Consider the following 12,867-nt stretch of genomic DNA (forward strand, 5'->3'; position numbering starts at 1 on the left):
CTCTCTCCCTTTCTTTCTTTCTCTCTCTTTTTCTTTCTCTGTCTCATCTCTCCCTCTTTCTCTCTTTCCTTCCTTCCTTCCTTCCTTTTTCTCTTTCTTTCTTCCCTCTTCTTTCCTCCCTTCCTTCCTTCCCTCCCTCTTTCTTTCTTTCTCTTTCCTTCCTTCCTTTTTCTTTCTTTTTCTTTCTTTCTTTCTCCCTCCCTCTTCTTCCTTCTTTCCCTTCCTCCCTCCCTCCTTCTTTCTCTCTTTCTTTTCTTTGTTTCTTTCTTTCTTCCTCCCTTTTTTCTTTCTTTCTTCCTCCCTTCTTTTTCTTTCTTTCTTTCTTTCTTTCTTTCTTTCTTTCTTTCTTTCTTTCTTTCTTTCTTTCTTTCTTTCTTTTTCTTTCTTCTTTTTCTGCAATAGGCCAAAATGTCTACAGTTGATATTTATGTTGAACCAAAGAGAGTTGAAACCTTCTCATTTTAGGAAATCTAGATTATTCGAACAATGATGTAAATCTGAAATCTCAGAGGGCTCACATATTTTCTGTCATTCTAAGAAGTAAGATAAATTTCCCTGTAGGAGCTTTTTTCTGTTTGGGGATCCCCAGAAAGTCCCTATGGGGAACCATCCTTTCTGTTCCCCAGACCTAAAAGGGTGGTGGGAGCAGAGTAAGAAACAGAATGGATGAAGAGTCTCCAGGAAATAGACCAGCACAGTCTTCAGAAACATGATGTAAGCCCCAAAGGTAGTGTTATATTTTCTAGTAGCTGCATTTTAAAAAAGAAAAAAGGTGATATTAATTTAATAATAGATTGTATTTAACTCAATATATCCAAAACTATCATCCAAATATGTAGTTATTACAAAAATATTCACAAGACTCTTTTCATTCTTATTTCTATACCAAGTCTTGGAATCCGAGATACTTTTTGAACACTTCACTCTTGACTAGCCAGCCACATTTTAAATCATCAATAGCCAAAAACATATTGAAGAGCACACATATACCCTTCCTCTCTGTTGCTTCATTGGGCCCGTGAGACGTCAACTCTTTCTTCTCTGGTTGCATGTCTTATCATTCAGATCTCAGCTAGACATACCTCTTCCGGAGAGGGACTGTACGACCCATTCCCTCTCTGCCCTACTCTAGCCTGTTCTGTGTTACCGCCTCCACTGAGCCGATTTCTTCCAAAGTGATCTTATTTGCTTACGGCTTTTTTCCCCCCTGTCTTCTCCACCAGAATGTAAGTTTCATGAGGGCAGGGTTTTTGGGTTTTTTTTGTTTTTCTTTTAAATCTATTTTGGTCTCCGAGCTCCCGGTGCCCAGCACCGTGCCTGGCACACGCGGGGCGCTCATTTCACATTTGCAGGACGGAGGAATCGCATCTCTCTGGAACGCGGCGGCCGTGGGGGGCAGCCGAGCGGCGTGCACAGGTGGAGCGCCCACTGCGCGCGCGGCTGCGCTCCCCCGGCTCCCGGGTGGGTGTCGGTGAGTGGGTGTGCGCGGGGGTGTGCGCGGTAGAGCGCGCCAGCGAGCCCGGAGCGCAGAGCAGGGAGGAGCAGCCAGAGCGCTGCGCAGAGCCCGCAGCGCCGGCCGGGCCCGGCAGCTTGGAGGTGGGTGGGCCGTGCCGCCAGCCCGCTCGCGGGGTCCCCATTGGCCGCCCGCCGGCAGCCCTCCGCCAGGAAGGCGGCGAGGAGCCGAAGAGCTGCTCCCGAGCCGGAGGGGGGAGCGCCCGGCCGAGCAGACGCCGGGGCGGACGCGCGGGATCCGCGCCCCCCACCCGCCCCCTCCCCGCGCTCCCGCCGCCGCCCCGCTCGTCTCCGGCGCTGGCGCCCACGGTCGGCCTCCGACAGCTCGGGAGGGACTCGGGCAGCTCCTGGGCGCCCGGGTGAGTGGCCGCGCGCGCTCCCCGGCTCCTCCCGGGCCCCGCCGCCCGCTTTTGCTTTCGCGGCGGCGGCGCGGCGGGGTTTGCCCGGGCAGCGCCCAGGGCAACTGGGAAGGCCGAGGAGGGGGCGGCTGGACTGAGGGGGAGAAGTGGGATCGCAGCCAGGAGGCGGCCCCAGGCCCGCGGGCCGGGTGGGAACAGGTGGCGCGGGCTGGGCCGGGCGCTTTGTGTCGGGGCGCGGAGACCGGGAGCAGGCGGCCGCGCCTCCCTCGGCCGCTCCCTTTCCTCCCCTGCTCCCCCGGGCGGCCGCGCGCCGGGTCGGCCGGGTAACGGAGCGGGAGTCGCCAGGAATGTGCCTCTGGGGACTGCCTGGCTCGAGGGAGGGGAGAGGGTGGCCGCGGCTGCTGGGGAGTGCGGGAGCCGAGAGGTGGCGCGGGGGCCGCCGAGCCTCGGCGGGCTGGAGGGGGATGCTTCCAGCGAGGCGCGTTCCTCCCGGGCGCGGGCTTCATTCTTCCGCGGCGTCCCCGGAGGTGGGGAGCTGGGTGGGCGTGTGTGTGGAGAAAGGGGAGGCGGGGAGGCCAGTCACTTCCGGAGCCGGTTCTGATCCGCTCAGAGCGCCCTGCTTTGAGCAGGGGACGCGGACCTTGGGGTGCGGTTGTGCCCGGCCCCACGCGCGCGCGGGCGCTGCGGGGCCGGGGGCGTCCCTGGCGCGGGTTTAACAAAGGGTGCTCCTCTTCGCCGGGCGGGGAGGGGCAGCTGGGGAGAGGTGGGCTTCGGCGAGGCGAGCGGCTCTTAGCATGGGGAGGTCCTCTTCCTTTCCGGGTTGTCATTTTATTATTGTTATTGCTCTTATTTTAAAGGGCTGGAGACTGATGCATGAGGGGCCCACGGAGGCGCAGGAGCGGTGGTGATGGTGTGGGAAGCGGAGCTGAAGTGCGCTGGGCTTTGCTGAGGTGTGACAGTTTATCATGACTGTGTTCAGGCAGGAAAACGTGGATGATTACTACGACACCGGCGAGGAACTTGGCAGGTACAGGGGGCGCCCGAAGCGCCTGCCACTGGGTCGCGGGAATGCATAATATTGGGGCAGTGGGCAGCTGCAATTTGAATGCAATTTGAATCGGGCGGCTCCCTCTCCCTTCGAAGAGATGTGCAAATTATAGAGAAAGGAGTTACTAGCCCAGCGCGGGCTGGAAACCAGAAATAAACCACTTCATCCAAGGGGCTAGGATGGAGAGGCGATTTCAGTGATTACGTTGCAGAGGGTATTGATCAAGACCCCTGGGCAGGAACAGATTTAATTGCAGTAACTCTTGTCAGCGTTTGCCCTTCGAGATGAGGCAGACGCTAAGGTATGTTTGCGTCTGGAGTTAGGTCTTCTATGTGATTTAAACAGAGTACAAACTAATTAGTTGGCTTTTAAAATCTTAATACTTTCTGTCTGCATTTTCAAAGTAACAGGAGCAAGTAAGTATTGGTAGATCATATTTGGCGACTTGCCAGATGCTGGTGTTGGGCTTGGATTTTGAAACTTCCTCTAACCAGGAATTTAATTACCCCCTTGGTGTTAGTGGTTGCTTTGGTTTCATTTACAATGTTAAATTTTTAACAAATAATAAATGACGGAGAGTCTAATAGGGCTGTCTGGATTCAGAGCATTGCTTTGGGAGCTGTGTCTCTGTGTGTAAAGTCGTTCAGTTTCTAGGTAAACAAAGAATGATTATTTTGAGGCGGCTCCGGGCTGGCTCAGTTTCCCCTTGACTGGGTATTTGACAGGGTGTGTTGGTTGAGCTCTGGTCTAACTAGCAGAAAGCTGTTTTCACACCTACATTTAAATTCAATGTAAGAATTTGATTGTAGTGTGTTGGTACTGACTAAAGGATCTTGAAACAAACAGAAAGTGTGTATTTACTTACATTTGTATCAAAATATATTTTTTTCCATATACCCCGGATGTTCTGATGCAAAGCAGTTTCTTCACTAGAAAGAAATTCAGAAATACCCACACCCCAGGTTACCTAATGAGAATTTCCACTGTGGAGCTTAACTAAATTTTTTTACAAGTTTAAGTAATAGTGCAGAATAAAAGCAATTTTGAAAAAAGTTACTGTAATAGAATATTTCTCTGTGTGTTTTGTATCAACTCAGGACATCACTGAGAGCCTGCACTTAAGAGGAGCTTCCCATCTATTGCAGATTTACTGAGTGAATACTTTAGAAAGAAAGCTCTCAAAAGTCATGTTTCCTGGATATGTTTAAGATTAAGGTTTAAGGGTGTGTGGTTGAGGTACTTGGTTTAACTAGAATTAAATCACTCTATTCCTGCGGTTTTCAGCAAGATGAGTGGTATATGGAGTTTTCCTTTGAGAGTAGGGGAAAAGGGTAGAAAAATATATTTTAATTCCGTTTGTGTTGTGTGGCCTGCTTATAGAAATTCTCTTAGAAAGAGGAGTGATTAAAATTAGATGAGCTGATTGCTTTATGGATTAAGTATATGACCTTATTTTCAGTAGGATCTTTTGCTAGAATTATGTGTTCTGAGAAAGAAAAAAAAAGTGAAGCCTCCCTGAGGCTGGTGGGGGAGTTTGTAATCTTTATTTTGTGGGCGAGATGACAGGCCCTCTTAGCTGAGCTGGGAGGTGGCCTGTTCACTTATCAGTGCATTTCACTCTGATTTGGCCTCAGTCTTGTTTCCACGAATAACTTTCTCCCCGCTGTGCAACACTAATTGACGCCTTGTTTGCTGAATAATTTAATTTATGTGACCTTTGAATTTGAAGGAAGGGCTCTGAAAAACTGGGAGTTGGGGTTTTTTTAATAGAGCACATATGCCCTATATCCATCCAATACCAGCTGCTTTTGCTTTGCCTAGAAATGGGGGAAATGGTTGATTGTAGGGGGAAGTTTTTTTCCAAGTGCTGTGATTTTTGCATCTGCCTTGGAGATAGCCACTTCCCGAAAACAAGTCCTGACTAAGGCAGACACAAAGAAAAGAGGCTGCTTCGTGTGTCACAGAAATGAAAATGGGCAGTTATTTAGCACCAATGCAAGGCTGATCTAAGCAGTGAGTGATACAGGGACCAGCGTATGGATTCAGCACTTGACCTGGGTGTCTTTAGAAGTCATCTAAGTGATAGCTACTCTCCTAACTTATGAATATGCGGAGACCAAGTCCATAGCGAGAGAAGGGAAGACGGGTCCACTCAGTAGTGTTATTGTTAATACTTTACGTTGAGGAAAAGCAGGAGCGTGTGTATGTATAAGTATGTGTGCATGCACGTGTCTGTTGGTCTGTGTATGTTAGTGTGTGTCTACCCAGGACTGTGCTACCCAGGACTGCTGTAAAAGCTCTCTGTCCCTGTAAAGAACTTTATAAAGTATTCTGGTTATTGCAGTGGTGATCCAGCAGACAGACCATGGGAAAGATATCCGGTTTCCAAATCTACCTCTGCAACTTGCTAGCTTTATGACCTTAAATAAGTCACTCACCCTTTCTGACCCTTAGGATTCTTCATTTTTATTTATTTATTTATTTATCTATCTATCTATCTATCTATCTATCTATTTTTTGAGAGGGAGACACACACAGCATTCGTGCATGGGAAAGGGCAGAGGGGGAGGGAGGAGGAGAACCTTAAGCAGGCTCCACGCTCGGCACAGAGCCCGAAGCGGGGCTCGATCTCAAGACCCCATGAGATCGTGACCTGAGCTGAAATCAAGTGTCTGATGCTCAGTCAACTAAGCCACCCAGGCTCCCCTCCTTCATTTTTGAAGTGAGAGGTTTAGTGCTTGTGTCATGGCTGTTGTGTAACACATGTAAACATATTTTCATCAGCAGTATAGAGTTAAACAAATGCAGATCTCATCTGCAGGCCTGGCTGAGACCTGTGGGTGTTGCAGGCAGGCTGCGGACTTGGCCTGCAAGTCAACGTACATCCTGGTATCTGTTTACCAATTTGGGGAAAGGAGGCCTTCTGGGAAAAGGGTCCTTGGGGAGACACTTTGATGTTGCCCTTGGCCTCCCCATCTGAGTCAGAGTGAAGCGGCCCAGCCTCCACGTGGAAACAAATTCCTGTAATGAGCAGGACCCCCGTCCTTAGAAGACTGTTTGGTGACCTTCCATGTTGACTCTACGAGGCCCTTTGGGGTCTCACTCTCTGTCTCAGGAGGTGGAGCAAAGCACTGCTTCCATCCCATGGAATGGTTTCTGGGAGGAGTTCTTATAAATGCAGATTTCTCCATCTGCTGGTCCCCTTGGGTCCTTTTAACGCCCCAGGGTGCCTCAGCCACTCTTATCAGTTGGCACTTGGAAGGCCACAGGCTGGCTTGTCCCACCTTTGGGCGCTGGTTATGTGGTTGGCAGTGGTTCAGCCTAACCTGTGAGCCTTCTAGACACTTCTCTGAGCACCTCTTTCCCGGGGAGCAGGCCTTCTTTCCTCTTCCGCTGTCTCACCTTACACGATCTTAAGACCTAGGTCTTCCCTCCTGAAGAAATCCCACCACAATGATGTGCCCCTTCTAGAAACCAAAGATGTGCCGTCTGAATCACTCTTCTGTGTTGGTATGTGACCGCAGCCGGCTTCGTGCCATGCTGTGTCCTTGATCTGTGTTGTCGTTATTCTTGTGTTGCCTCTTGTAGCCAGCTTGAACGTTCTTTTTGGGTGAGTTCCGCGGTCTTTTCTCCCGAGGGCACAGAGTGCGCTGTGTAACACCAGGCAAAAGCTTGACTCATGCCTGAACAAACTAATGCAGGTTGGCAGGTGCAATATCGAGACCAGAATGGGGATTTGAGACATAAATGATGATGTGAACGCTGATGCTGATAAGCATGCAGCAAGTGGTGTGGGCCAGCCTTAGTATACTCATTTGGAAAGTGAGGAGACACCTGCCTTTATAGGGTGTTGTGGGAGTCGGAGACAGTGGCTGTAAACATATGACACCGTCACTGCCTAAGGTATTATTTTTAATAACCTGTTGTCCCCATCCTGGTGTTTACCATATTGTAGAGTCATTGCTTCTTTGATTATCTGCTTTCCCCACAGGTTGTCACAAGGTTGCGACCTTGGATTTGCTCATCATTTTTTATCTCTAATGCCTAATTAGGTGCATGTCAGTAGGGGCTCAATAAATGCTTGCTGATGGATGAATGGATTGATATATGCAAAGCACCGTGAACACACACACGCACCCCCCCGCCCCACCAACATGTACGTACGTATAGCCCTCGATAAGTGATGACCCTGGTGGAGATGAGCTTAGGATGTTAAAGTCTGCAGCTCATAAACATCAAAGCTGCTTTTCCTTTTGTATTGTCTATGCCTGAACAGTAATATGCACAGCAGCCAAAATTTACAAGCACAAGATCAGTTTTAAACAAAACAAAGTGGAGCCTTAGAGAGTTTACACTGGTCGGCTGGTAGCTAGAAGCTAATAATTCAAATTTAAAACATTCTCCCTTTGGCATAAAATCCATAGGCATTTTAATTGAAGTAAGGCTTTGTCCTAAACTCCGAGAGTCGGAGTACATCATTCCTTTGGTTTACTGCGGACTGCAGGGGTGGGCCCTTAGAATTACAGCAGGCCTGTGTGGATGGAAGGAGGAAGGACTTCTTGGGACGTTTCCTCTTTGGAAGTGGGACTCACAGGCCCACTGGGTTGACTAGGAGATCATCCCGTAGGACAGCGCTGAATGTGATTTTTTTTTTTTTATTTGTGTTTCTCAGATGTTTCCTTTGATAGGAGAGGCTGCAATGTTTTAAGAGAGATGACGTTCAAATATATGTAGCGGAGGTAACGTTCAGCAACTTTTTTTGAAGTATAGTTGACACACAATGTTATGTTAGTTTCAGGTGTGCAACATAGCAATTGGACAAGTCAGTGTGTTACAGAATGCTCCCAAGTGTAGCTTCCCTCTGCGACTGTACAACACTGTGTTAATATCATTGACTATATTCTGCATTCAGTGATTTTGAATTCTGTGCCTCTTAGGAAGGTCTAATAATGGTCTTCTGGGGTGTGGAGAGAAGGCGTGGTGATGGTCATGAGTGGCAGTTGGCTGGATGCTTGCTTGATGCACTGGGAAGGCACCTCTGGATCACTAGGCATAATTTAGGTTGGATGGGGCCATGAACAAAGGGGGTTGAGGTTTTGTTGATGGGGAGCCAAGAAGCATTGAAGCCGACTTTTGGGTCCCCTGTGCCCTGTTACGCTAAGCCTGTATCTTGCCCATCCACTTAGGAACCTAAGACCCCATAGCATTGGCTGCCCCTGCAAAGCCATGAAAAACACACAGTAAGCTTACAGAAATGGATGCTCAGATTAATTTCAGTAATTACATATGGGGGTTATATCGGGAGAGGTGACATTGGCGACATATCCTCTTACCACCCAGCAAAGTTGTGACTGCTTGAAGGCAAAGGCCATTTCCTTCCGGGTGGGGTAGAGGCAGGGAGGGCATCTGGGTGGAGAGGCACGAGGGCGTGCTGCTGGATACTCCTGAAAGTGGAGTGGTGCCGAGGCAGGGCTCTCGGAGGCCCTTTGGGGTCTCACTCTCTGTCTCAGGAGGTGACCTGTGAGTTACAAGGTCAATTACATAGTCTGACCTCTTGGAAGACCCCCTGGCTTCCTGCAGGGAATTTCATCCTGAATCCTTAATTCTAGCCATCTGCTGTGTGTGCCTAAGTTAACCAGGCATTTGGTATAAATGCAACAAAGCCTAATTTTGGTAGAAACTTACTACTCATCGTGAGACAAAGAAGCAGCCTACTGGTGGGGGAGGGAAGGGGCTCGCATTGGTGAAGGTCAGCCCAGAGACCCCTGGACACCCAGACCTAGAAGAAGCTGGAGTGATCGCTGGGTCCTCCCTTCTTATTTCATCTAGTGGGTGCTTAGGTCAAGTGGCTTTGTTAAGCAGCTCTTAGTAGGTAGCAGGAGGCGGGCCCCGAACCCTGGCCAGGCTTCCTTAGCGTTCTTCACGCTACTTAGGATTTGACAATTTTCCTTTTTTGGAAGCCAGATGAAGCTGATATTTAAGAAAGGTGATTTGGGCAGCCTGCTAAGGCTAATCTGTTTTAATACCTGCGTTGGAGAGGGTGGTTAGAAGAGCTAGTAGCCACCTCAATGAAGGTTTTATGCCCCCCTCGCCCCCCACCAGCCAGGGGCTTACTCTGGGCACAGCACTCTTCCTTGGCACTTTCCTACCCACAGAAACTGCTTTCCTTTTCCCAATGGCTTGTGCCCCACGGTTATGAATGATGTTAGTGTGTGGCATAGTTTGACCCAACTCCGAAAGTTAATAGTTCAGCTTTTTAGAAAGTTCACAGAACACTCTTATTACTTTTTAACCTTTGAGTAGGGTAGTGTGTTAAGAGTCATGGCCCTGCCTAGTGGGCCATCCCCTACATGACAAAGTTTTTCGTTTCATTAAGTGGCACTCGTCGGTCTGGTTTGGGGCTGGTATGTGATTGTCTGAGACTTGAGGTGGAAGGTGATACTGAATTGTTTTGCTTCGGTTTATTGAGGTAAATTATCACAACAGAATGCATCATCTCTCAGCCTTGAAAGAGATGATATGATAGTGTAATTATTTAGAGTAAATCCAATTTATCACTTTGTTAACATTCTAAATGAATTCCTTTAAATGTGCGGTTAGGAGGGAGAGGAGGGGAAAAAATTGCCCTTCGGTTTTTCTATATCATCTAACTAAATGGGATTAAAATAACTGTGTCTAACTAGTGAATCTTTCTTAGGGAAACCAGAAAGTGCTGTACCTCTCTCTAGATTCAATGCACCACGAGGGTTGTTACAATGAAAAAGTTGGAAAGCCTAAAATGGTTCCCGTCTTATTTTCGACCCCAGCCCAAAACAAAACAAACAAAACAAAAAAACAAAACAAAATCGGTCATGTGCCTGTAACTAACCTCTGGTGTAGGTCACCAGTGTGATCCTGGGTGGCTTTTATTTCTCACTTCTGTCCTTTTTTAGGTGACGTTATGAGCTCATGTGGCTTAGGGATCACACTATGGCCATTTAAGTAATGTTACCTCCCCCTGAGAAATGACTGCGGGGCTTTCCTCTGTGTTCTACGACATTTCGTCGTGAGCTTGAGAAATTTTATTCAGCATCCTAATGTATATTGAGAGATGTCAGGAGAGGAGGTGGGGCGAATGTCGTTGATCTTTTTCCCTTTATAAACACGTTCAACTTCAGACAAGGAACGTAATGTTTGAGAAGATGAACGCTGTAACCTGCTGATCTCTGGTGTTTGGAAAATTTATATTGATGGTCCTTATATTCGTAAGCCTGGTGGTTTTCGGCTGGGCAATTTGACTCCGAGTGTGGACTCTCTTTTGGGACACATTTTCTGTCAAAACTGCCTAATCGTTCTTACTTAGATCTAATGTGATGAACAAGGCTGGTGTAGCTCAAATACAGCTGATACTGTAAGGGTTCACCTGTAAGGAAGGAGCTGATTTGCATTCTTCCCCATTGTTCTTTCTGCAGCTTCTTGTTTTCTGCCTTTGAAACCACGCACGCTTTTCCTTTGTCACTTAAAAACGGTATTTTTGTCTTCCATGCTCTTGTTTGAGGCCCCCAAAAGTAGAATTCTCCCATTGAAAGATAAATGTAGGGAACATATCAGTGCCCCTTTTTTTGATCTGTCATGAAAAGGATTAGCTTTTCCACTGAGCAGCCTACAACTCGCATGTCTGCCTTTGAGCAGGCTGTGTATGCAGAGGGTAGGTATGACTTAGGTGAGGCAAGGCAAGGAACAGTGACGGAGGGATATGTTGGGACAGAGAAAGAGTGGCTTGGGGCAGAAGACAGAAGAGGTCACTAGCTGGAGCTGACTCAGTTCTTAGGTTCCCATCCTACTTTGAGACGTTGCCTTGCTTCTGTGTGGAGTCCCTTTTTTTTTTTTTTTTTTTTTTTTGCCATCTGTGGTTTCTGGGTAAGCAGTGTGTGTGTCTCTGGAAAAGTGATGAAAGGCTGCAACCTTTTGAGTGTAGGATTTAATAGACTGGGAGTTACAAGCTGCTGCACTTTACAAACAACAACAAACTAAGCTACGGGCACTGTAGGTATATGGAATACCTTCGAGAATAGACTTTTGACAGCCAACTGCTGCTGTCCGGGATGCTGATACACAGAGGAGCTGTCTGTAGAAATTGGGTAAGCAAAAACAAAAACGCCAAGAAGTCACTTGCTATCTGACGAATCACTATCTTATTGGTATATAAATCAGTATAATTGAAAGCAGCACCTGCCCGGGGTTTCTGCTGTGCACCCGGGACATGAATATACAGCATTGTCTTTCTAAATGTTGTCTTTGCCCCTCCGAGTGTATGCAGTGTTGGCATGCAGGGGAGCCTGGGTGGCTCAGTCGGTTAAGCGTCCAACTTGGGCTCAGGTCATGACAAGCCGGGTTCAAGCCCCGCGTCAGGGTCTGACTGACAGCCTGGAGCCTGTTTCAGATTCTGTGTCTCCCTCGCTCTCTGTCCCTCCCCCATTCCCCCTCTCTCTGCCCCCCCCCCCCCCCGTTTCTCTCCCTTTCTCTCTCTCTCTCTCTCTTTTAAAAATAAATAAACATGAAAAATTTGGGGGGCTGAATTAGCATGTGAACAGCTTTTTGTGAAGCCAGAAACTTCTACTGAGTTTGTCCTCAGGAGCTCCTCTGGCTTCTGATGAGCACAGGTTCGTTTTCCTTCCCCACTGCGGTGTATGAATGGCCCCTCTCCTGGCTTGCGCACGCTGCAGCACAGACCATCATTGGGGTGGCACCAACATGCTCAGGGCAAGGCCTGGCTGACTTAACGGCGCTTCTGCTCCTTTTCCTCCCTAATGTCACGTTTTCCACATTGTGCCAGTGGAATGAAGTGGAATCCTCACCTGTCATCCCGTTTGGCCGTGAGCCTATAAAATGACTTCTTGGGATTCTGTTCTTGGCATTTCTTTGCACGGTAATTCCAACAAGCTTCGGGAGAGCTGGAAGATATTTACAGTTTTCCCATCTAGAATTGATGAGGGCTGGCCCCAAGCACCGTCATATATTTTCCCTTACATAGAGCTTCAGGCGACTGGTTCAGTTGTTTGGGAGAGGAAGTGAATTAGTACAAATGGAATCTTTTCCAAGATGAAGTTGTGTCAGTCTGTGCTCTCCCCACCCCTCCTCTGGCACGAGGTAGCTGTGCTCGGAAAATACAGCAGTGGACAGGCGAGGGGAGCCTGAAACACGCTTTGAAACACGAAGTCCCTTGGTTTTGCTAAATGCAAGGCAGGCGTGGAATGAGTGTGTCCTCTTTTATGAATATTGCTGATTAATAGGGACCATCCTTTGTAGGTCTCATCTTCTGAGCCATGTTCTCCCTTTGATGAAGATAATAAAAAAAAAAAAATTATTTACGCTAGAGAGAAGTTATCACCTGGAGAAAAAGAGGCAAGGAGGAAATAACCTGGCCATTTTCAGTCCACATCCTTCCCCAGAGCATGTCCCTGGCTATTCCACCAGGAAGACTGTCTTTCTTAGTTTTTATGTTCCTTAATAATCTGGAATATAGAAATGACCATTTGTGTACTTTTGCAGTTGGTTTATGCATGCGATTCTTGGCTCTCCCTCTGGGTTGTAAGTTTCTTCTGAGAGTAGAGAACATGGCTTTTTGTCTCTTACATTGGATGGGATTAAATTAAGCACGCATTTGGCCTTGTTTATTTGCCTAATGCAGGTACATATGCAGAAATTAGAATATGGCTCAGAGCTTTGGACCCAAATCCCTCATTCCACAATATACTAGCTGTTACCTTGGGAAACTCACTTGACTTCCATGAGATGTAGGTGTTTTCATCTGTTAAATGGGAGTAGAAATCATACCTACCTCATATGTTCGTTGTGAGGGGCTCCTGGGTGGCTTAGTGGGTTAAGTGTTCGATTTAGGCTCAGCTCATGATCTCACGGTTTGTGGGTTCGAGCCCCACATCCAGCTCTGTGCTGACAGCTTGGAGC

General features: G+C 47.9%; 1 protein-coding gene across 6 annotated transcripts in view; it reads left to right on the top strand.

Moving 5' to 3' along the window:
- Positions 1-700: 700 nt before the first annotated feature.
- DAPK1 (death associated protein kinase 1) overlaps positions 701-12,867 on the top strand; it is a 188,752-nt gene continuing 176,585 nt past the window's right edge. For 2 of the 6 annotated variants that reach the window (XM_042912396.1, XM_042912401.1), the window contains exons 1-2: positions 1,774-1,871; positions 2,729-2,898. In XM_042912396.1, coding sequence (XP_042768330.1) covers positions 2,837-2,898 — 62 coding nt within the window. In that variant the 5' untranslated portion in view covers positions 1,774-1,871; positions 2,729-2,836. Of the gene's footprint in view, positions 728-1,128; positions 1,227-1,503; positions 1,597-1,773; positions 1,872-2,253; positions 2,399-2,728; positions 2,899-12,867 lie in introns of those variants that run through there. The other 4 variants (XM_042912400.1, XM_042912399.1, XM_042912397.1 and 1 more) reach the window with 4 other exon arrangements.

Source organism: Panthera leo, chromosome D4, assembly GCF_018350215.1.
Source record: "Panthera leo isolate Ple1 chromosome D4, P.leo_Ple1_pat1.1, whole genome shotgun sequence".
Classification (NCBI taxonomy): domain Eukaryota; kingdom Metazoa; phylum Chordata; class Mammalia; order Carnivora; family Felidae; genus Panthera; species Panthera leo.